General features: G+C 35.6%; 3 protein-coding genes across 9 annotated transcripts; 1 reads left to right on the plus strand and 2 right to left on the minus strand.

Annotated features, from left to right (window-relative positions):
* Nucleotides 1-3,944: 3,944 nt before the first annotated feature.
* On the minus strand, nt 3,945-7,392 carry LOC132165651 (uncharacterized). 2 transcript variants are annotated; one of them, XM_059576304.2, is made up of 3 exons: nt 6,920-7,392; nt 4,611-4,944; nt 3,945-4,506 (listed from the first exon to the last, which is right to left on the minus strand). In XM_059576304.2, exons 1-3 carry the CDS (start codon nt 6,998-7,000, stop codon nt 4,034-4,036), a joined length of 888 nt encoding a protein of 295 aa, XP_059432287.2. In that variant the 5' UTR covers nt 7,001-7,392; the 3' UTR covers nt 3,945-4,033. The 2 variants fall into 2 exon arrangements, with proteins under 2 accessions (XP_059432287.2, XP_059432295.2); XM_059576312.2 differs by lacking the exon at nt 6,920-7,392 and adding an exon at nt 6,815-6,913.
* Nucleotides 7,393-10,191: 2,799 nt separating this feature from the next.
* Nucleotides 10,192-16,201, plus strand: LOC132180479 (basic leucine zipper 23). Of its 6 annotated transcripts, none has more exons than XR_009440162.2 (4): nt 10,193-11,867; nt 14,894-15,014; nt 15,599-15,651; nt 15,815-16,201. XR_009440162.2 is itself a non-coding variant. In XM_059593335.2 (3 exons), exons 2-3 carry the CDS (start codon nt 11,087-11,089, stop codon nt 14,920-14,922), a joined length of 810 nt encoding a protein of 269 aa, XP_059449318.1. In that variant the 5' UTR covers nt 10,192-10,724; nt 11,050-11,086; the 3' UTR covers nt 14,923-15,245. The 6 variants fall into 6 exon arrangements, 3 of the variants coding, with proteins under 3 accessions (XP_059449318.1, XP_059449332.1, XP_059449302.1); XR_009440164.2 differs by having other exon boundaries at nt 15,826-16,201; XM_059593335.2 differs by lacking the exons at nt 15,599-15,651; nt 15,815-16,201 and having other exon boundaries at nt 10,192-10,724; nt 11,050-11,867; nt 14,894-15,245.
* A 641-nt stretch (nt 16,202-16,842) lies between these two features.
* On the minus strand, nt 16,843-20,893 carry LOC132183720 (WD-40 repeat-containing protein MSI3). The gene is made up of 6 exons (XM_059597119.2): nt 20,456-20,893; nt 19,722-20,045; nt 19,475-19,618; nt 18,910-19,034; nt 18,153-18,248; nt 16,843-17,339 (listed from the first exon to the last, which is right to left on the minus strand). The coding sequence occupies exons 1-6, from the start codon at nt 20,786-20,788 to the stop codon at nt 17,117-17,119; spliced, it is 1,245 nt and encodes a 414-aa protein (XP_059453102.2). The 5' UTR covers nt 20,789-20,893; the 3' UTR covers nt 16,843-17,116.
* Nucleotides 20,894-23,067: the final 2,174 nt, after the last annotated feature.

The raw sequence follows: 23,067 nt of genomic DNA on the forward strand, positions 1-23,067 counted from the left end.
GTGATTTGTGATTTTAGAGGGAATGTGGCCCTAAGAAGGCTGAATTGCAAAAGAGAATGCAAGCCCATTTTGAGGTCACTCATAGTCAAATTTTATCAATTCCCCTTGATTAAATGCAACAATGAAATCAGGATATAAAGGCTCATGAACAACTCTACATTAAAATAGATTGTAGACAACCTTTTATGTTAGTGCATAACATAAAGAAAACATGCATTTATATGCAAACAAATAAAAAATTAAAAAAATTAAAATAAATAAATAAATCTAGTATAAATTTGGAAATAATGCTTTCCTGCCGCCTACTTATGCAAGACAAAAGGCACATCTAGCATCACTTTGATATCAATTGATGGAAATGTTCTATCAACTACCAAAACAAGCAGCATACAAAATTTTATTTCAAATTTTTTTTATGAAGTTGAATATATATGTAATTTAGGCTTAAAAATTAAGCTTGACCCTTATCAAAATTAAATTTGACCTATGATTTGTATTTTGGCATTTCCGAATGAGAAATCCCGGTTCCGTTCCTAGGTATGTCGACTTTACCCTTTACTTCATTATTCTTACCCCTCATGTATCTCATCTCTACCAAACAATTTAGTTCAAAGCGTCATTGGAACAGACTAATAACATTTTGGGAATAATGTAAAATGCATGAAGCACTCTTAGTTCACCCCAAAAATATTTACCATCAAGGGCTCATATTGGAAGAGACCAAAAAGTACTCTCTCTGTTTTTATTTTTTATTTATTTATTTATTATTATTATTATTTTTAAAAGCTTTTACATATTACACATATATACCCCTCTTGTATTTCATATATGTCAAACAATTTAGAGTTGTTTTGCCCTAGTGTGAGAGCCTAAAACACAAAGTCAATCTGCAGAAGAAAAGCAAACACAATGGGCTATTGCTTTTAAGGTGGAGGCATCCAATTTGGATCGACATTGGCATTAGAATCATGTTCCCCTGAGATTGGAATTAAAAAAGGGGCAGGACTAACATCTTGTAAGTTGTAAGCTCTAGCTATCACCAAAGTCTTGCCTCCAACTTGAGTCAAAATTCAAATTCGTCGACTTTTTTGTTCATGGGTTTGACTTATCTATTTTCATCATGGCATCTCCAAAAAAAAGAAAAAGAAAAATAGGAGGTCGGAGAGCCCATACATGGGCAGTTGAGAATGAGAGGAAAAGCAGAAGTAAAGAGAGAGAAAAGATATAAGAAATCTTGAGGGGGTTCGGTGTTTGAAATCTACATCTACCACATGCATTTAATTGCCGTAAAGATTACATCCGGCTCTTATTGACTTGATTCTTCTTTACAATTCAAATGGCCATATTTGTTAGAATTTTACTAAATAAATCTGTCTTACTCCATAGCATGTGAACAATAATAAAAAGAATGTAAACGTACCTTCTTTGCTTGAAGATGAATTTACCATCTTCTTCCCTTTGGCAATTGTGGTAAATGAGGGGTTAAATATCTTCAAGAAAAATTTCGAAGCCAGAAAATCAAGAAAATTTCAAAATCAAAAGGCCATCACTTTCCGACCCTCCTTAGTTCCGCCCCTAACCCAAGCCTGAAGCTGAACTAGCTTGATTTTTATTTTTTATTTTTTGCTTAGAAAAAAAAATGAAATGATTTTAAATTGACAAGATTTTAGGCCATTAAAACACTCACCTTTATCAGTAGAGTACATTTGTTCACTACAAGTGGCTTGACCAAAGAGCCATGGGACAAGTGGCAGATTGAGGTCTTCGTGAGTTTTCTTCAAGTGGAAATTCTGTCTCCATAGTTGAGCTGCAAGTACATGAAGATAATACATTATTTAGGGTCCCCTCAACTGAAAAGGAATATATTCCATTTATGGGCAGCAAAATGATGCACTTGATGAGAAGAAAAACTTACAAGAAAACTTGCGACCCGAATCTTTGTATCAATTCTTCCACTGCCTATAAATAGAAACTCCAAGACTTCCTATTAGAGCAAGAATACTTGAGAAGAAGTGAGGTCTAACATGAAGATTAAAGTTTTGTTTGATAGCCAAGAATGACTTGCCTGCTATATATGCTTGCAAGAGGTTAAAGTGTTTGGCATTGTGTAGAACTTAACCTTGCTCGATTCTCATGCAGGTCATTCTGGCTAAACTGACAAGCTTTTTTCTTTCATGTTAGGCCTTCTCTTCTTCACCAACAAGCTTGTGAGATATTATATATTATTGACTCAGAGTATTATTTATAGGGAGGTTGTTCAGTTCACAACTCGAGCTAATACGAGGAAGAGAGATCTAACATGAAGATAAGAGTCTTGTTTGATAGCCAATGATGACTTGCCTGCTACTTACAAGAGGTTAAAATTATTGGTATTGTTTGAAAATCTTTATTTGGTTTCCATGCAAGTCACTTTGGCTAAACTGACAAACTCATCTCTTTCATGTTAGGTCTTATCTTCTTTACTAACAAGCTTTTGATACATTATATGTCATAGAGCAAGAGTATTATTTGCACCCTACATTGCAAACTCTTCAATTTTCGATACAAGCTTACAAGGAAGTAAGGTCTAACATGAAGAAAAGAGTCTTGTTTGGTAGCCAAGAATGACTTGCCTACTACTTGCAAGAGGTTTAAAGTAAAAGTAATTGATATTGTCTAGAAACCTTGTTTGGTTCCCACGCAAGTCACATTGGCTAAACTGACAGGCTCTTCTCTTTCATGTTAAGCCTTCTCGTCTTCACCAACAAGCCTTTCATACATTATATGTCCTAGAGCCAGAGTATTATCGCACCCTACATTGGAGACCATTCAGTACAAGCTTACAAAGAAGTAAGGTCTAACATGAAGACAAAAGTCTTGTTTGGTAGCCAAGAATGACTTGCCTACTACTTGCAAGAGGTTTAAAGTTAAAGTAATTGATATTGTCTAGAAACCTTGTTTGGTTCCCACGCAAGTCACATTGGCTAAACTGACAGGTTCTTCTCTTTCATGTTAAGCCTTCTCGTCTTCACCAACAAGCATTTCAGACATTATATGTCCTGGAGCCAGAGTATTATTGCACCCGACATTGGAGACCGTTCAGTACAAGCTTACTAAGAAGTAAGGTCTAACATGAAGACAAGAGTCTTGTTTGGTAGCCAAGAATGACTTGCTTGCTACTTGCAAGAGGTCAAAATTTAAAGTGAATAATAGTCTAGAAACCTTGTTTGGTTCCCACTCAAGTCACATTGGCTAAACTGACAGGCTCTTCTCTTTCATGTTAAGCCTTCTCCTCTTCACCAACAAGCTTTTCATACATTATATGTCCTGGAGCCAGAGTATTATCGCACCCTACATTGGAGACCATTCAGTACAAGCTTACAAAGAAGTAAGGTCTAACATGAAGACGAGAGTCTTGTTTGGTAGCCAAGAATGACTTGCCTACTACTTGCAAGAGGTTTAAAGTAAAAGTAATTGATATTGTCTAGAAACCTTGTTTGGTTCCCACGCAAGTCACATTGGCTAAACTGACAGGCTCTTCTCTTTCATGTTAAGCCTTCTCTTCTTCACCAAGAAGCATTTCAAACATTATATGTCCTGGAGCCAGAGTATTATTGCACCCTACATTGGAGACAGTTCAGTACAAGCTTACAAGGAAGTAAGGTCTAACATGAAGACATGAGTCTTGTTTGGTAGCCAAGGATGACTAGCCTGCTACTTGTAAGGGGTTAAAGTTAATGTGACTAATATTGTCTGAATACCTTATTTGGTTTCCACGCAAGTCACCTTGGCTAAACTGACAAGCTCTTCTCTTTCATGCTAGGCCTTGTCCTCTTTTCCAACGAGCTTTAGTTTGACACATTATGTCTTGGACTTAGAGAACAAAATGCAGGTGAGGCTGTTCTTAATTTAATAATTGGCAAGAGCCGCAGGACTGACAGAAAAAATACAAACCTAACCACAGATGACAAAATTATCTTCCACTCTTAGACCTAACCACATATGACAAAATTATCTTCCACTCTTAGGTAGATACAATGATTCATTTGCAGTTTCAAAATGATGTTACAAATGGCAAAGCAAATATGTCAGCCTTGGACAAATATTGAGCATAAGGGTATAGGACATTGCTTTCATGACAGTGAGAGAAGTCATCATTGTAAGCATTAGTTCTTCGTATCATGTCCCTTCTGTGCTGCCTTCTTTGAAAGAGCCACTCTTGATCATCAAACTTTGGGTTCTCAATCTGTAAGGGATGGGGAATCCAATTCACAATTAACTTTCTATATTGTGATTCAATCTGCATTGAGCAACTTCTAGAGAAGGTGAATGCTGGAGCTGTTCCGGCTTTCTCATCAGCAACAACCTGAGTTCGAGAAGAGGGGTGCCACGTCTCTCTGGTAGGTCCAGAAGCCATTTTCTGGGCAATTGTTGTGGACATACCAGGAGTAGAGCAAACTGGTGTGCTGGATTGTGCTGCTTGATCCTTATGCTTTTGCAACTGAAAGTGAAAATCAATAATGCTTCCTGCAGTAAAACATGGAGACAAGTTTTTAAGTATCTGAGAAAAGATGGCAAACCTAAGTAACCAATGAACTTCCTAAGAGAGGGACAAATGCAAAGATACATACCATGGTTATGGTAGTCCTTGGGAGACCTTGTGTCGTTTCTCCTCTTAACATTTTGGCTATTGTCAGAAGAGTCATATACACTGTCAGAGATCATGGGTTGCCCAAGCTCTTCAGAAAGACTGTTGTTCTCCAACCCTGGGACTTCATATTTCCTCTTCTTTTGATTGTCACTTTTTTCCCGACTTCTCTTGTTCTTGTCATGCTTGTGCCTACTTTTCTGACTTTGCATTTCCTGCATAAGCTCACCATCTTCCCTTCTTTTCTTTTTCTCTTTCTTCCTCCTCCTTTTATCCTTCTTCCTTTCCTTCTCAGCCTGTGCCCTTTCTCTGTTGAGCTTTAGACAACAACAGAAAAGCTGTCAGTTTGAGATAAGCTAAACTAGTATATGAAAGAAAAAAGCAGCAACATGCTAATTCATTAGCTCTCATACTTTAGTAACTCCAAAGATGTAAGCCTTAGTAACATATATTAGGAATAGCTTCATGTTCCCTAATCTGAAAATAACGATACATGCTTCCTTTAATAAACATGCAAATCAGATTCGTTCTTTGAGTTTTCTCCCACTCACCTCTGATATTTCTGCAATAAACTACATAATTTCAAACAATGCCCCAAGCTGAACATTGTCCTAATTTAGAACTAGTCACTATCACTTTAAAGTCAAGAAGATCCATAGTATGATGTGCAACCATTATTCATGTTATGAACAAAAAACTTAGCAAGCATGGAGGTCATAGTGTATACTTAAACGAAGAACTTGACCTTTTCATGTTGCATCATATCACTACTCTATGAAAAGAGTTATCCCCATTTTAGGATGCTCATCCACATTTTGTGAACATATCATCAACTTCAGACCAATCAATAAACAAATTACTGAGTTATCTCAACTCTATCATTGCTTTTAATAGAGCTACAATTTACTAGAAAAGTTACCTATAAATGTCACCTAGAGTCTCATCAATAATTCTTAATACTATGAATAATGAACAATGCATGTTACTGCATTGAACTCTGAAGAAGTCATCTAATTTCTAAGCTCATCAATGTCTACAATCTATGGCCGTACGGTATGCCATGGAAGCTTAGAAAGCTCAACGAAATCAGGACATAAAAGGTTCATGAACAACTCTACATTAAAATAGATTGTAGACATTGGACAACCTTTTATGTTAGAGCATAACATAAAGAAACCGTGCATTTATATGCAAAAAAATTCAAATCTATTATAAATTTGAAAATAATGTTTTTTTGCCACCTACTTATGAAAGACAAAAGGCACATCTAGCATACTTTAACATCAATGGCACTGTCATAAACGAAGTGAACTTCAAGTGAAAAGAAATTTTGATAGAGAGCTTCATTCCATGAGTGCAATTCCTTGAATTAATAAAACCATGTTTATCTCTACAATAACATTGTCATGAGTACATTACTTGTCTCTATAAACTAGAATGCTAATAAATTCATTACCCTAGCAGATAAGACTATAGCCAATTGATCCAAGATCTCTGATTGAATTGCTATTTCAGTTAGCATTCTAAGCATTATGCCTTGTAGAGAATTCAAACCTCCAGGCTCTTTAGCACAAGATTTTGAATCTCACGTGTCTAGCATGTCACCACCAAGGCATCTTGAAAGAAAAACATATTCTAGAGAGGCGCAAATTGAAAATATTTTCTAATTAGTTTCCATGATACTGAAGGTCCCAAATACCTTTAAAATATCTTTAAAGTTTCAAAATCAGAACTACTACCAGCCGCAAACCCCAGCTAAAAAAGAAAAGTTCTGGCTGCAATTAACACAATGAACTGCACTGAATTTTCTATATTTTTATATCAATGAAAAAGCCAACATTTTTCCTGATTCCCGAACCCAATCAAAGAACAAAAGCCATTCAAAAATTAGGAATCATTCAGAAAACCCCAAAGAGAACGTTAAACCCCACTAGCACAGAAAAAAGAAAAAGACTGCTTTTATATTACACAATAACATATTATGCTTTCATTCTATTTCAAATAAGTATCATTATCTAGTTCATGTTTCCAATCTAAAGAAACAATGCTCTAATGGTTTAAGTTCATGAGAAGAAATAGTTACTACGAACCATAAAGGGGAAAAAAAATTCATCAGAGATTGAGACTCTTAGCATAACAGAATCCAATGACTAGACTAAACTAAAACTGAAATGTGATTTAACTTACTTAGTTGAATCCAATTCCTCTCCTCATTGAAGATGTCGTCGTCACCAAACACAAATGCCATGAAAGATAACAACAAATTAAATCTATTAAGTTGGCCAAACAAACCTTAATCAGTTCTTTAAGCGCCTCGCCACCCACACCGTTCCACACGTACCCAGGTGGAGGGAATTCTATGCACCGCGACATTGATCTTAAAGACTTAAACTTGAAGGCGATTATCAACACCCTTTACCATAACCTGTTCAAATTCGATCTTTTTATCTTCTAAAAGACCAAACTCAAGCGGTCACCAACTCACAGGTATCCTGAAAAACTATTGTTCACAACAGAAATATCAAGAGGAAAAGTACTAGAGATCTCTCAGCCTTTTCGAAAGCCCACCAAGCTCTTCTCCTTTTCTGGGAGCATTTGTTAAAACTGTGGAACAAGCTCACCTGACCTAGAAACTCAAAGGGTTAGAGAGAGTTTCCGTGAGAGTAGGATTTTGTTAATTCTTGGCAGCTTCCGTACAGTTCAAGTAACCGGAGAGGAGCAGCTTGAGATTGTGTGCTTTTTGGCCTATCGTGTCTATATTTCAAAGTTTGTCATTCGTCCTACCAAGATCATATTTTTTTGTAATATATAGTTTTTTTTCGTAATATATGGTTGAAATTGTAAAACTATTTAGCACCCATATCTGTCGGCGCGGCCCAACAGAGGACCCATATAGTTTTTTTTATCTTATATGATTGAATAGTTTAATTTGTTTTATTTAGTGTTTGAATATTAACTAAATAATAAAATTTTGCATTTTATATCATTTTATACGTTTTTGCTAAATAGTAATTATAATATTTTTTTTTATATAGGAAAACACAATCACAGAAACATACTCCCTTTTCACCATAAAATGCTTATGATAAGCTTAAGGATATCCTATATAATTATTATCCTAATTTGCACTATCATCACCTTGAAATTTTGGGGTTGAGCTTTATATTTAAAAGACCCATTCATGGACATTCTCTAAGGGATGCTTCTTTTTTCTTTTTTTTTCTTTTTTAATTCTGACGATTATTTCACTTAACATTTTTGCTGAGTTGGTATGCTTCATCTACACTTAATTAAATAATAATAATAATAATAATAATAATAAATAAATAAATAAGAAAAGAAGAAGAAGAACAAACATGCCAAATTATTGCCAACTCAATGAAAATGTACGTGAAATGAAAACCAAAATGCAAAGAAGTATTTATCTTTTGAACAGGTTTATTGTTTTAAATTAGAGAATTTGGACTTGAGTCTTGACAAAAGGGTTTTGTAATTCAAATTAGCAGAAGAAAAAAAAATGAAGAACCATTTTTGACCAAACAAGAATATAAGTATATAACCTGAAATAGACCATGCATAAATTTGAAAAGTCTAAACCCATCTAAATTAATCTGAATTCCATAATTTTAAAGAAGAATATTCCTACTAAGATCCTTGACTAGTGTAGTATTTCATGTTGAAGATTTTTTTTTTTTTTTTTTTTGTCTTTAATTTGTTGTTCAAGAATATTGAACAAGCTGAAACAAATAAAACTTGTAATTTAGGATTGAAGAAATCCGATGGGCGCATGCTAGCTAGCTTATCAGTCATCATCCATACACGTAAAGATTTAAAAATAAAATTTGAATAGAGAAATAGCGAAAGAAAAAAAGAAAAAAGATACAAGAATTTTAAAATTATTCGGTGTTAGACATCTAGATCCACTATAACGGAGATTCAGGTAGTTAAAGAACATATAAATAAAGTAATTGATTTGTTTGCGCGACTAAATATATTGACAAGAAAAGTATGAAACCTAATAATATAGAAGCCCTATATTCTAACAAAATAAGTCTTGGTAGTATATAATTTGGTTGGCAAATCGATCATTTTCATACGTGACACCATGATTCATTCATGAACAAAAGTGTCATTATCTTATATCCCCTACCATGTAGATTTCCAACACCTTCCTGGCAATAAGCATGCATGGTTGAGTTATTCAACAATGTTGGCCGGTCTTTGCCGTTTGGGACAAGCTTTCCATTGATGTAAGACAACAAAAGAAGAAAAAGCTGAGAATTGTGAGGGAAATCTTTCACTCTCATAGCCAGAAACAAAGACAAACACTAGGGAGACTCATATACATATCTTGAAAAGGATTGGGGAGGCCCGGAGGCCACCAGTTTTTCACTCCACTTGGTGCTTTTTATGAACTTTTCTTGCCTTCCAAGATGAGGAGGAAGAATAAGACACAGGGCATCTCATATATATTTTGGTTTAGTAACTGGTTTTGGTCCACATACCACCAATTGTGGCTTGAATGTTTGATTTTTCTGCAATAAGTTATTCCCCCGTACTTTCCATCAAAACCACATGGGTACGTACTCTTTTCCATTTCCAAAAGAATAATACACTAAATTTTTACACCACTTGATTTGACTTGTTTAAGTGATTAATTATTTAATTTTTTAACTGACTAATAGTCTAATAGTCTAATATAAAAAAACCACTTAAAGCATCTCATATTAACCGGTGCGAAGCTGGTGTAAAGTTACTTAAAATATTTCACATCAACTGAAGTGAAGTTGGTGTAAAGAGTAGCGTTACTCTTTCAAAAAATACTTAATTCTCTTCGTCTTTCAAAAAAATAGAACGTCTATTATACACCACATTTTATCTTACTTTTATTCAACTTTTAAATTAACCATTAAGGGTTGATTGGTTGTCCCACATTAGCAGAATTAGATAAAAATAAAATAAAAGTGTAGTATATGCACGGACGAAGCCATAAATTATTATAGCCACGGGCCAAAAAAAATTTGCTGATAGGTTTATATATATATTTTTTGTTTACCTTAAAAAAATTTGTTCTTAGGAATTAAAAGGGTATTAATAGTAACAACAGCTTTAATAATAAAGAATATCTAGTATTGTTAGCATTTATGGAAAGGGTATTAATAGTAACTACAACAACAATAATAAGAATATCTAGTATTGTATAAGTACTTGCAATTATGGATATGCTATTAAGTAATGCTAATGCTAAAATTACAAAATTAGTTTTTAGGGTTTGACTTGAGGTTATGAAATTTTTTTTTTCTTTTTTATTATTTTTTTAAAGATAAATGTTGTAATTTGATACAGAAGGAATTATTTCTCACATCCATACCACATGAAATTGTATATTTTATTTTCATTTTTAATTAAATTTTTTTTATACTGAAATAACTTCACTTTTTATAGTTTATTTTTTTATTATTTTATTATTTTTTTGAGGGCATAATAAATATTTGTATTATATTATTTATAGGTCTCACATGGGAGGATGTCTGTGGAATTACCATGGAAATGGTACGATGTAAGCAGCTACACGAGGAGCCATATCTCCGTAAGAACACTTGTAGCCTAATAATCTGACATGTATCTAACGGACGGTCAAGATGAAAGATATGTATCATATCTCTAACAAAACTGAGCTGATGATATGAACCCCACACTCCTTCTTCCTTGATTTTTCAATGTTTGCACCGTCACCGAGGGAATCCCCCAAATACGTATAAATTGGAAGTGACGGGCTTTCTGGGTTCTTGACTTTGCAAAAGTGCCTCTAGATTCTCTGAATCAATCGCTCTCTCTCTCTGTCTCACTCTCTATCTCTCTCTGGTACGTCCAATTTTGTTTTTCTTCTATCTAGGTATTATCATTAGCAGCCCACCTAGGGTTTTATGTCAAGCCGGCTCGACTTTCTGGGGCTTCAATTTTCTTTCAAAGCCAGGGTCTTTCTTCGATTTTGTTCGTCTCTTTTTAGTTCCCAGAACCTTGATTGCATTGAATTATTCGACACAGCCTATGATTGGAATCTTCCATGCAGTTCATTCGGTTTAAGGGTGTGATGGTAAGCCTTTCCCTACTTGTTAAAAATCTGTTATTTTTGGCTTGATCAAGTGGTTTTTAGTGTTTTTGGCGATGAAATCTCATATGGGTTGTGACTGGAATGGTTGAATTCGTCGTGTTCATGTAGTTGGTTCTAGGGTTTTGAGGTTGATTGTGCAAAACCCCAGCTGGGCATGTTTTAGTAGTTTGATATTAGGACTTTGAATCTGTCCAGCACCACAATTTCCCATCTGGGTATTTGTTAATTCTCGTCACTAGGGAGAATTGGGCTCAAGTTTTCATCTGGGTCAACTTCAAAATCATTAATTTGTTTACCTTTTCACTAGGTTTAGCATTTTGTTTGGTGGCGATTTTGATATCCTAATGGAGGACGGGGAGCTTGATTTCTCGAACCAAGAAGTGTTTTCAAGTCCGAAGATGGGGGAGTTTCCGAGCAGTTGCTCAATGGATAGTTTCTTTGATGAACTTCTCAAGGACACTCATGCTTGCACTCACACCCACACTTGTAACCCATCCGGCCCTGATTCTTCGCATACGCACACCTGTTTTCATGTGCACACTCAAATCGTGCCTGTCCCATCTGAGGACAAGGTTTCCACTGATGATACTGCAGAGTCCACTGAAAAGAAAGGGAAGAAACGCCCCTTAGGCAATCGGGAAGCAGTTCGCAAGTACCGTGAGAAGAAGAAGGCCCGAGCTGCATCGTTGGAGGATGAAGTTACCAGATTGAGGAATTTGAATCAGCAGTTGTTGAAGAGGTTGCAGGGTCAATCTGCATTGGAGGCAGAGATTGCAAGGCTTAAGTGCTTGCTTGTGGACATTCGAGGAAGGATTGAAGGGGAAATTGGATCATTCCCATATCAGAAATCAGTCAATCCAAACTTGCCTCATCCGAACATTCCAAGTGCATATGTGATGAACCCGTGTAACATGCAGTGTAGTGATCAGGTGTATTGTCTTAATCCAGTTGTGGATGGAAATAGAGGTGAAGGCACATCATTAAACGGGCAAGACTTTAATGGCTGTGAATTTGAGAATCTTCAGTGTTTGGTGAATCAGAATTCGGTATCCAAGGAGCTTTCTGGTTGTGGTGTTGGGGATGTAGCAGCCGATGTCAATTCATTTGGTACAAATAAGAGGAAAGGTAAAACTTCGGTTCTTTTCCTTTTTGGTTTTATTTGGATGGAGTGTAGGCTATTAAAGTTGATTAATTGGGGCTTTATGTCATATTTTTACTATTTTTTTAGTATGTATTTGTGATATGGAACTTGTTACTTGTCCCATTAGCAGGCTTGCACTATGCAACTTAGCAACTCTAATAGCAATACAGCTTTTGTTTTGTGGGACATACTTCTATGCCTTGTTAGGAGTGTGGAGCTTATTATTGTGGCAATTAAATAATCTAGTTGTACCTGATTTTTTTCTTTTTTTGTCTTTGCTACCGTAAAATAAGTTGTGTTGTAGGCGGTTTGCTGTGATATGAGCTTGTGATTAGTAGTGGTCTTATATTGTTGCAACTTTATAGGCCATCTTATTGTTTGCTTTCATGAGTAGGGTTGATATTTACAACCCTAGGAGTCGTATTCTTAATTTACAAGTCCTTTATTATCTTCTATTATTAGTTTCCTCTTTTAAGTTAGGAACATTTTGCAATGCAAATGCCTGTGTATACTTTTTCCTATAGGTCTTTTAAATCCATTTATTAACAAGCATATCTCATAGTGGTGTTTGTTGATATTTAGATGCATATATTTTATTGTGATTTGCTATAAATGTTAAAAGCATGTCTATAATATCCTAAAGTGTAGTAGAAAAGTCATTATCATAGGCTGTGTGTGTTTGTGTGTGTAAGATATACTAATCTTTGCAGTTATTTATCTTCTTATCTCATGCCCACATACTTATCCAAGAAAAAGAAGGGCTATTGTGGAGTAATGATATAAGGAGGACTAGAGTCCTCCCAAATGTGATGTGGCATTTAAAATTACCAATAAATCAAAATTCAATAATGATCTTAAATACCACATCACATTTGGGAGGACTTTAGTCCGCCTTATATCATTACTCGCTATTGTGTGTATAATAGAAGATAACTAACTGCACAAACTAGCAATAGCACTATTTTTGGACTAGCCTGTCTCCAAGCAGATTGAGTGTGTCCTAAAAGAGTTTGAGGATTTTATTCTCGAGAGTGAGAACTTTCAGACATTGAAGGCCAGTGGGCCATAAGGTACAGGCTGGAGCTGGAGTCTGGATGCGGAAACAGAATACTCATAACTGCAAAACAAGACAATATAACATCATGTGGAAGTGTAAAGACTTTAGTGGCTTGACAAGAGTTGAGTAAGAGAAAATATAAAGACCCAAACAACATGCAACCATACAAAGATTTTCTATCCAGGCTGGATTCATGAAAATCTTCTGCCATTTAGCTCTCTCTGGGGTTTGATTCTCTATATCAAATTATTGGAACTAGAGGACGGAGCTTTGTGTTAACCAATTAATAATTTAATTATCTGACCTCACTTGATGTACCCTTCTACTTTATACTTATTGGTATGTTAGTTGCAATTTAGTTCAATTTATAATTTGAGATTCTAGAGGTAGTGGTGGCAAACTTTGGCAAGAATCAAACCTGAAAGAGCATAATTCCGTTAGTTATATCATTTTGGATCTATTTTCTCATGTATGCCAACTATACTAGATTCAAGTTATATTCTCCCACTTATTCAAAAAAAAAAAAAAAAAAAGTTATATTCCCAAATTTATGGCATTTCATGATAATTTTTTTTTTCTTTGTATGAATTCTTTGAATTTTGAGGCAGTCTTTGTTGTATCTTCTATTTAAGGGAAAAATGTTCCAGCGGTCCATGAGGTTTTACTTTTTATCAAATTTAAGATTTGAAAGTTGTCAACTCCCTAAGGTTTGCACCATTATCAAATAACTCCCTCCATTCCTCTTCCGTTAAATTTTTAACAGTGATAAGTGACACGTGGCCATCATAAGGCATCATGTCCATTAAAAAGAAGACATGTCTAGACCATCTAGTCAAGTAGCTTACATTAGACATACGCCACGCTGAATTCGTCACATCATTGACACATTAGCCCATAACTTAAAAATTGGACACGTCTGCTAGGAAAAAAAAAATGGAGGGATGGTCGCAGGGTCACCCCTTTGTTGTGGAAGGGTGTGTTCAACAGAGGGGGGTCAAAGCTTTCATCTCAACATGGTTGTTGTTATTTGTCAAAGAGCCAGTTGTGGGCAAGGCCTAGTATGACCCAAGTGATCTCTAAATGCTGAGGGTCTTGGCCACAATGGTGTAGGTGACCACGACAATGAGCAATACAAACATGATGTGAACTAGGAAAACCAAATCCATAATGGCCACAGCCCTCAGCAGTATTTACTTCATGTCTCACCCCAATTCAAGAAGAAAACTGTTAGGCTTATAAACAAATGTTACAAAAAAACTTTTACAACATGATGTGGCACAATATGATTGGGTTTCTCAAAAGTTAAATTTATCTCATTTCTAATCATATTGTGCCACATCATGTTGTAAAAGTTTTTTTGTAAAATTTGTTTGTAAGCCTAGCATTCCTCATTCAAGAAACCACACAGCCTATAATGTGCACAGCGATCATGGCTGAGGCTTCCTTTGGTGTTAAGGCTGGGTGAAAACCATTCAACATACTAGAGTTCAAGCCTAGGAAGAGAAGGCCTACTAGTTAGTTGGTTTCTTCAATTGAAATGAGGAAGAAAAGAGGGTGAGGGGGTAGGGAATCAGGGTTTTACATTATTGTTTCCTGTGGAAAGCGATATGTATGAGATTGCAGTTTTTTGAATGATTATATATAAAGTAATTTCAAATATTCAACTCCCATCTCACTGAGCTAATGTGGTAGTGCCCATCAACCTTTTGAATTTTATTTTTTTTAATAAAGGCATATCCAAGGGCTGATATGCATTGCCAAATCAGCCCAATGGGATGAAAGTTAAGCATGTAGCATTACTCTTCCATCTATATCTAGTTTTCCTTGCTTATGATCTCTATTTTTCTCTGTTGATAAAAAAACTAACGTACTTGTACACAGCTGTAGGGTTTCTGCTACTTATTGCTTGTTAGCCTTTTATGAGCCTGATTTATATGGTGATTGTTTTACTAGGAGGGGCTCGTTCAGCAAAAGCAAGTTGAAGAGCTGATTAGTTGGCAGTGTCTTTGTCAAGGATACATATGGTCTTCCAAATAAATAGTTTTGTTGAACTGCAGCATCAGCTTTCCCTCAGGTCATTATGTGGTTATTTATTTCATTTTTGTCTGCTTTATTTTTAACCCACTGTTGGGTTCTTGGAGCCGCCATGGCTTACATATTTCAAGCACAACCGTTTTTGCCAGTTCATGAAGTTTATTCTACTTTAGTGTTTGATAAAGCAGAAAGCTTAGTTGATGTGTATAAGTGGAAATTATGGTTGAGGCCAACTTTATGGTTTTCTATGAAGTCAAATGCCTTTGTCTCAGCCTTCATATTCTATATGTGACGTCTCCCTTCTCCATTATTCTTTTCATTGAATTAAGTAGTAGGACACTTGCCCTACTTCTAAGGATAGATAGAAAAGGTGGGGGAGGGACTCTCTCTTTTATCTTCCAAGTCTACTCTCTTTTTTCCCTCTTTCTGCTGTCCTGTTCAGAAAGACCGCTTAGTGGTTTTGGCATATCTTATGCAATGATTGATTCTATCAGCTTCGTCATTTAGTGTTGTGCCATTCTTTTTATTTTTATTTGTAATTAAGTAGTCCTTTTTCTTTGAGTGGATGTTTTCAAAAATTTCTTCATTTCTAAGCCATCCAAATTCTTGATTGCTGGATTACAGAACTTAGGGAGATGGGATGCCTTTCATCTTTCAATGCTGTGAGATGTGAACAGGTGAGAACAAAACTCGCTTTGTGTGATCCAAACTTCTTGTTTGTGTGGAAGGATAGAATCAGCTTGCGATGTTTCCAGTATATTTTATTCCAGTTACTTTGCTGCCATATAATACAAGAAGTTTGCTTCTGCCCTTGGCATTTTCCTAACAAAAGTATGCCAGATTTCCATCAGGAAGAAAGCATTGCCTTCTAACTGAAGTTTTGCAAAGGGATTCATGTCATCCTCGAGTTGTGACAGAAAATTGGGTAAATTGCTCAGTATGTTGACCCTAATTGACCCAACTGGCCACTGTGATTACCAACCAATGGAACACTCTCACCACCACTATTAGGGTGAGAAATAAAGATAGGAGGATATTATATCTATGGAGCTCATGGCCTTTTATGGTCATCTACTTAAAAGATTGTTCTAGCTTGCTAACTTGTTGAATTCATTAAGGCAAACTTCGTAGCATAGTTCTTTTCAAGTCATAATTAACCGGAGGTGAATGTGGGGTGCCCGTTTGATTATGCATAATAATGAGTTGAACATTTATATTGGTGGTGGATGACTTCTCTCCAGTTTGTACCTTTGTGGTTAACCATTGCCTGCTCATAAGAACTTCAGGCTTTTTATTGAAACATTAAAACCGGGTTTTGAATATAGAAGCTAGAATTTGCCAAGAAAACAATAAATTATTAGGCTCTTTCCACGTACTGTATCATGTCTTTCACATACCAGGATAAACTATCAACCGTTTTATCTTGTCGATTTTACTTCTCATGAAAATTACTCACCTCCAATCTAGGGATTGCAATTTGTATCATGTATTGAATTTGGGTTATGTCAATATATGTATATATAAGACTATATAAATTAATTTTAACTCGACTCATTTAATTAAACGGGTCAAATTTTTCAATTTTAACCTTCTAATTTTATATTGAATTTCATCTCAAATTCACATAAAAAATTATCATCCCTAAATATTATAAGTCAGAGTTCGGATTGTATTAAGACTTGAGTATAAATTATATAACTCTATCATAACTCATTTAAGTTATGTTAAAAACTGCCAACTTTACTCGGCCGATGTGCCATACCATAATGACCACAGTAAAGTTTCCTGTAGAGGAAGCCAATAATGATCCTGGACCGTAAGAAACTTCCTGTGAAGTGGAGATACCAACTATGGAACGGGAGGGAGGAGAAAAAAAGGGAATACCGGTCCATTGCCATCACAAATGGAGCCTAGGGCTCTCCAAAGATCCATCACAATCTCTTCCAAGAGGATTTAAATCAAACGAACAACTAAGTAGTCTTAACTAACAATGTTTCAAATTGACAATATATGAAGGACACTAGAATCTACAGATTTTTTCTGAGTATGATGATGAACATTTCAAGTGAAAAGCCGAATATGGTTTCTACCTAAACCTCACAGCTGAAAGTGAAAGATTGCCTTTAGACCCAAGGATCACATCTATGGTGAGTCATCAGTAGCTTGCACGTCGTCATCATCACGATATATGCCCTCAGCCATTTGCCAGACCTGAACAGTGTTGTCCTCACCCACACTTGCAATCACCCATGGCTGATACTTGTTCCACGAGAAATCTGATATCTTTGCTTTGTGACCCCCGTGAGAAAATAGAAGCTCCGGAGGACCATCTTCAGCATCTCCCTCTGACTGCTCATCTCCAATCCTGAAGGCATTACTTATCGATTAGAAGAGAGGCAAAACACATATTTTGTGCAGAAGTCACATCAACATATCAGAAAGTCTAAGCATAGTATTATACTTTAAAATATAAGAGAAGTCCATAATTTCAATTTTTTTTTGTAGAATTCCTGCCCAGAAAAGCTTTCCAAAATTTCAACTAAGTTTTGGTAGAATATGAGACCATCTCAACTTTGAAAGAATGTATTAAAATAGCAATAAAAATCTTATAATGAAATGTCTAACCCCACTCGTAAATCTTCATAATGCATGGCTCCATGCTTGTAATCAATGATTCATAAACTGAAGTCTAAAGCATCAATCAGAAAAAAAATGAGATGCAACTGAATCCCATGACAAACCATTTGAACGATTGACATTGGTGCATGCATGTTCAGTAGGAGTAACATCCCTAATCTTTCTTGCTGCAGATAAATATAACAGTGGTGGTTGAATAGTAAGGTAGTCGACTATTTTGAATTTCCAAGTCAGTCCCTTTATGAGACATATTTGAAGTGGCAAGTGCCTGTGTTCTGTACTCGATCCACTTCACAGTATTCCAATTAGTCAGCAGACCTTGATGCTCTGTTTTGTTTATGGAAAAAGAAAGGGAGGACCAGATCCTTACAAGAAGTAAAAATCAACAACATTTCCAAGCTTTCCCCCCTTTCCCTTAATCTTCTTGGCAACCAAAAGTTCCATAAAGAAATATACAAAAGTAATATGAAGAAAATTAAGGGCACTAAATATAATTTTTGTACAAATAAAACAAACGAGCAGCTAATTCTGATGCGAATACCTGTTAAGATCCCAAACCATCAACCTTCTATCGTCAGCAGACGATGCCAACACCGTCTCATGGTTAGGATCCCATTCTACCTGGAATACTTCCTCTCTGTAAGAAGCAAATCAAGGGTACAAAAAAATGATGAGTTAACTTCAATATGATCATCACTATTACAACACACTAGATCAAGAGAAACTAGGAAATAACGCTTTTCACCCAGAACGTGCTGACTCTCACATAAATGGAACTACTGCTTCAAGAATCAGTTAGTAATTTAGTGGTTGAAGAGTGTGTCACAAACATGTAAAATAGTTTTAACCTTGTCAACAGATTCAAATTCAATATAAGATATGGACTAAATGTTCACCATAAGCCAAACATCACTTTACTTTCAAAGCCCATTAAACTCTTTTTACTCTGTATATCCAGATCTTGGGCAATTAGCAAGCATTCGAACACAGTAAAACATCACATCGCTGATTGTTTTGACCACAATAGTCATTCAACGACATCGCATGCATTGAAAAACTATTTGACAGAACCCTGTGAATTCCTTTGTAGGTTTAGTCTTGAATTGCAGACATAGATGAATGAGAACAAAGTTTATTCAAATTGCTGAAGGAATTGGTTGTGTGCACGTGAGAGAGAGAGAGAGAGAGAAGATTGGTGCTCTTTTTTTATTTTTTTGGGGGGGGTACAAGGCCAGATTCACATATAATTTGTTCATGATACTGAAATCTAAGATCAATCTATTAGGCAAAGGGCATACGTGTGACTGCTTAAAACATGCAATGGCACACTCAGCTTCCTTGTATCGAAGAGACCAATGGTGGTATCCGAAGATGCTGTAGCCAAGATCCATTCATTGTATGGATTGAAGGAAAGATAGTTCACCTGGGATCACACACAAAAAAACAAATCAATAAAATGCATACTTAAGTACATAAATAATATGAGAAACAGGAATGCACATAGAATCAAAGGGCAACAAAGATCACATCTCAAGATAACAAAACAACTAAAGGATTGAAGTCATCAGATAAAAATGTTACACATAAATTAAGGAGAAGGTTTCTTCAAGACCTGAAAACGAATTGCATCAATTAAGCAAAATAAAAGAAACGAATTGTTTATCAGTGAGAACAAAAAAAAAATGAAATAAATTGAATAGAACACAATCAACATACTTAAGATAGTGGAAAATTTGATAGAGGTTCCACAGAAAAGCTAGAGTGGCACGCTAAAGAGGACATGGTAGGTAGGTACAGATATTCAATAAACAACTTGGAGAGCCACTACTATCACACAAATGAATGGTTTGAAGATTAAGTCACCTCTTTCTCGTGGGCTTTGACAGAATGTTGGGGTTGGTTTGTGCGCAAGTCCCAAATTATCAATTGACAATCATCCCCCACAGATCCAAATAAATTTTCATTCTTTGAGTGCCAGGAGACATCTTCAACCACACTTTCATGAGCCTGTTATTTACATTTGCAAGACCCATAAACAAAGTATCGAATGCACCATGACTAAAACACCAACATCAACTACCAACATATAAAAATTGATTCAGAAAGTTACCTCATAAACATGCAACGCATCAAGCACCCTATCTTGAGCCACAGCAGACACATCCCACAAACATATTTTATGGTCATGTGAGCCACTTAAAAGGTATCCCTCCTTAAGGGGACTCCAAGACAACCCGTACCCTTCCATATCATGACCCCTTAGCCTCAAATCTGGATCACAATCACTCCCTTGTTGCCTCCCCGATTGTTTGGTGCAATCAAACACATAAACCTCAGACCCACTTGTCTTTGCACCCACAATTACCGGGTTCTGCGGCATACACCGTGCCCTATTCACTTCTCCATCAACGCGTATCTTCTGTGTTATCTCCACCTACAAGCATTCCAAAAAAAACAGAAACATATGTTGAGGTAGAAATTCCAACACTGATTTCGGACAAAATAATTTTTGAAATAAGAGCGGTGGGGATCTTCAAGTGCCGTTTTTGCCTATGAAAGCACCAAAGGTGCACATCACAACGCTGGGCTAGAAAATTTTCCAAATATTCAGAAATCAAACCACAAGACAATTCTTGATAACAACAATGTAAGTATCTTGTCTCTCATCTCTGCCAATTAAAACACTAAATAGATAAATCAAACACATTCTCCTAGATATTTTAACAAACACTTGGTACCCACAAAAGAACTCATCAAAATACCTAACATCCACAGAACAATCCATGAAAATAATAAATACCACAAAATCTTTCTCGAAAATGAGTTGGAGTACCAGAAACTGACCTTAGGGACAATAGGGTTTTCGGCGTTGCCATCTAAGCTGGCCTCCGACGCTTCTCTGGGGAGGAGAGCGTCAGCGACCATGAGGAAGTTGGGAGAGCCCTCGGCCGTGTGGGTCCCGAGGACGAGCCTGTGGACGGCGAGAGATGGGTCGGAGGCGTGGGGCAGTGGGGCCGGAAGCGGGGCCCAGTGGACGGTTAGAGACGGCCATTCGAGAGGGTGCGAGATGACCAGGTCGTAGAGGAACGGCGTGTTCTTCCTCCACACGGCGTAGTCCTCGTCCACCTGGCCATCGAGACCCGCCTCTTTCTGTTGTGGTTGTTGTTCCTCCGCCATGGTCTCTCTCTGTGTGTAGCTCTTTCTTTGTTTTCAGGGTTTCCCGCCTAGTAATTGGGCGTAGAGGGAATGACGGGGTGTGGTGTGGGGAAGAGTTTTATATGGGTGCGTGGTTGTTTGGCGCCAAAATGCCAATGGTGGATTTTATTATTATTATTTTGTAATTATGGGTGGATTTTGGGTTGGGTTAGAAGTGCTCTAAACTTTCACAAGCAAATTCACAGCTACATGAGGAAATCCTAAGGTGCGGTAAAAAAATGGGATTTCTTTCTATTTTTCTTTTAACGGTTTATATTTTATTTTACTCTTTTTTTTCTCATTCAAAATTTTAAATTAAATCTAGTACAACAATTTTTTTTTTTTTCCCACACCTAAGCCATTTCCTAAATGATTGCCAAAGGTTATATCTGGTATAACTTTTCTTGATTTAATGATAGATTAGTGTCTTCCATTTCAAGCAAAATATATATGATTTATTTTATGATTACTATTAGATTTTACGTATCTAATAGTGTATATATTGTCATGTCATTTAAAATTAAGGAGATAAAAATAGAGAAAGAGAGACATAATATGTGGTTAGGCCATAGGCCTACATCTATGAATGAGAGCTATATACGTTAGGAGTGGAAAGGCGGTTACGGTTAGTAGTTATTGACTAAAACTACTAATAGTAACTGCTTAGGCGGTTAGTAAAATCCGCTAACCGCCTAAGCACTTAACCATCCAGTAACCACTTTTTAAAAGAAATAAATAAATAAGTTAAAAAACTAAAACCAAAGTTGTTTCGTGTATTTTTATATATTTTATAAAAGCGACTTTTTCTAATCATCTTCAAAAGCGGTTAGCAGTTAGTAGTTAACGGGCGGTTAGTAACCGCCCACCTTCTCACCCCTAATAGAGGTTATATCTTTTCTTGATTGATTTGATTATGCACAATGCTTTATCTATAGAGTTTTATAAGTGACATTAAAAAAAAAAAAAAAAAAATCCTTAAAATTAAGGTAAACAAATTACAAATAACTTTTATTTGTATCATTAACATATATACCATCAATACAACAAAACAAAATTTTAACTATAGAATGAATCTTCTTCATTTCACTTGAAATGAAGAGGATCCTATCATGTGCCATATGTGCATATTATAAGTTTCTGTCAATCCATTTCATTTACTATACAATTTAAAATCCATTTTATTTAATAGATTGTTAATATATGAAAATAATAATAATTATTATTATTTTAAAGATGATGTGGATTTAAACATAGGATACTATTGATTAGAGGCAAAATTAGGCGTATGGGTGTTAAAAGATGATGTGGATTTTAACATAGGATAATCTTGATTAGGGGCTAGATTAGGTGTATGGGTGGATTAACACAGGATAATTGGTGTACGGGTGGAGGGTAGTTCCCCCCTCCTCCAACATAGCTCTTGGTGTTCTGAATTTTTAATTTTTAATTTTTTTTTTTAAAAAAAAGGATAAATTATTCTTTCGTATATAAATTTTTTACAAATTCACTCCCTTCCTCACATTCTTCTACAGATGGGGAATGGTCGCCACCCTTCATTTGGAGGCTTTTTCTTCTTCTTTTTTTTTTTTTTTTTTTTCACAATGATATAATAAGAATGACGTGTCTATATATATATATATATATATATAAAACATTTGTGATATGACCAACTGTTGCTTGCTTGCACTCAGCTCATTGAATTTTTTTTTCTTCATATTTTAGAAATAGAAAGTGTTATAAAAAAATGGAGCTTACGTATGCATGCTAACATATATAATAAACGTTGACATTGGGAAATAGAGAGAGGTATACGTTGTCAGTTGTGACATTTGCATGTATCCAAAACCCATGCAAAAAAAAGTTATTACCAAATGGATACCTATGACGATTTTCTTTCCTTTTTTTTTTCTCCATTTATTTCTCCACTTTTACTTTGACTACAATTTGTTATTGCATAAAATTAATAAAAAAAGGGTCGATTTTTAAATGTACAATGCATTACCAAATTCTTTTTTTTTATTCCTAGCTTGTTTTCCCGAGTCAATGTGAGACTATTGTTTAAAATATAATCAATGCCATGCAATAATATGGGTCTTTGTAATTTCTTTTTTTTTTTTTTTTAATACTCATAAAAATATTATTTGTTATATCATGGCTCCGAAGATTTTTTTCTAGATGAGTAGATGATTTAGTTATATACCTTACAACTCTTTGTATCTATGTAGGTTTATACCCTACGCAAAAACTTATAGTTCCACCCT

This window comes from Corylus avellana, chromosome 2, assembly GCF_965113065.1.
Source record: "Corylus avellana chromosome 2, dhCorAvel1.hap1.2, whole genome shotgun sequence".
NCBI lineage: Eukaryota > Viridiplantae > Streptophyta > Magnoliopsida > Fagales > Betulaceae > Corylus > Corylus avellana.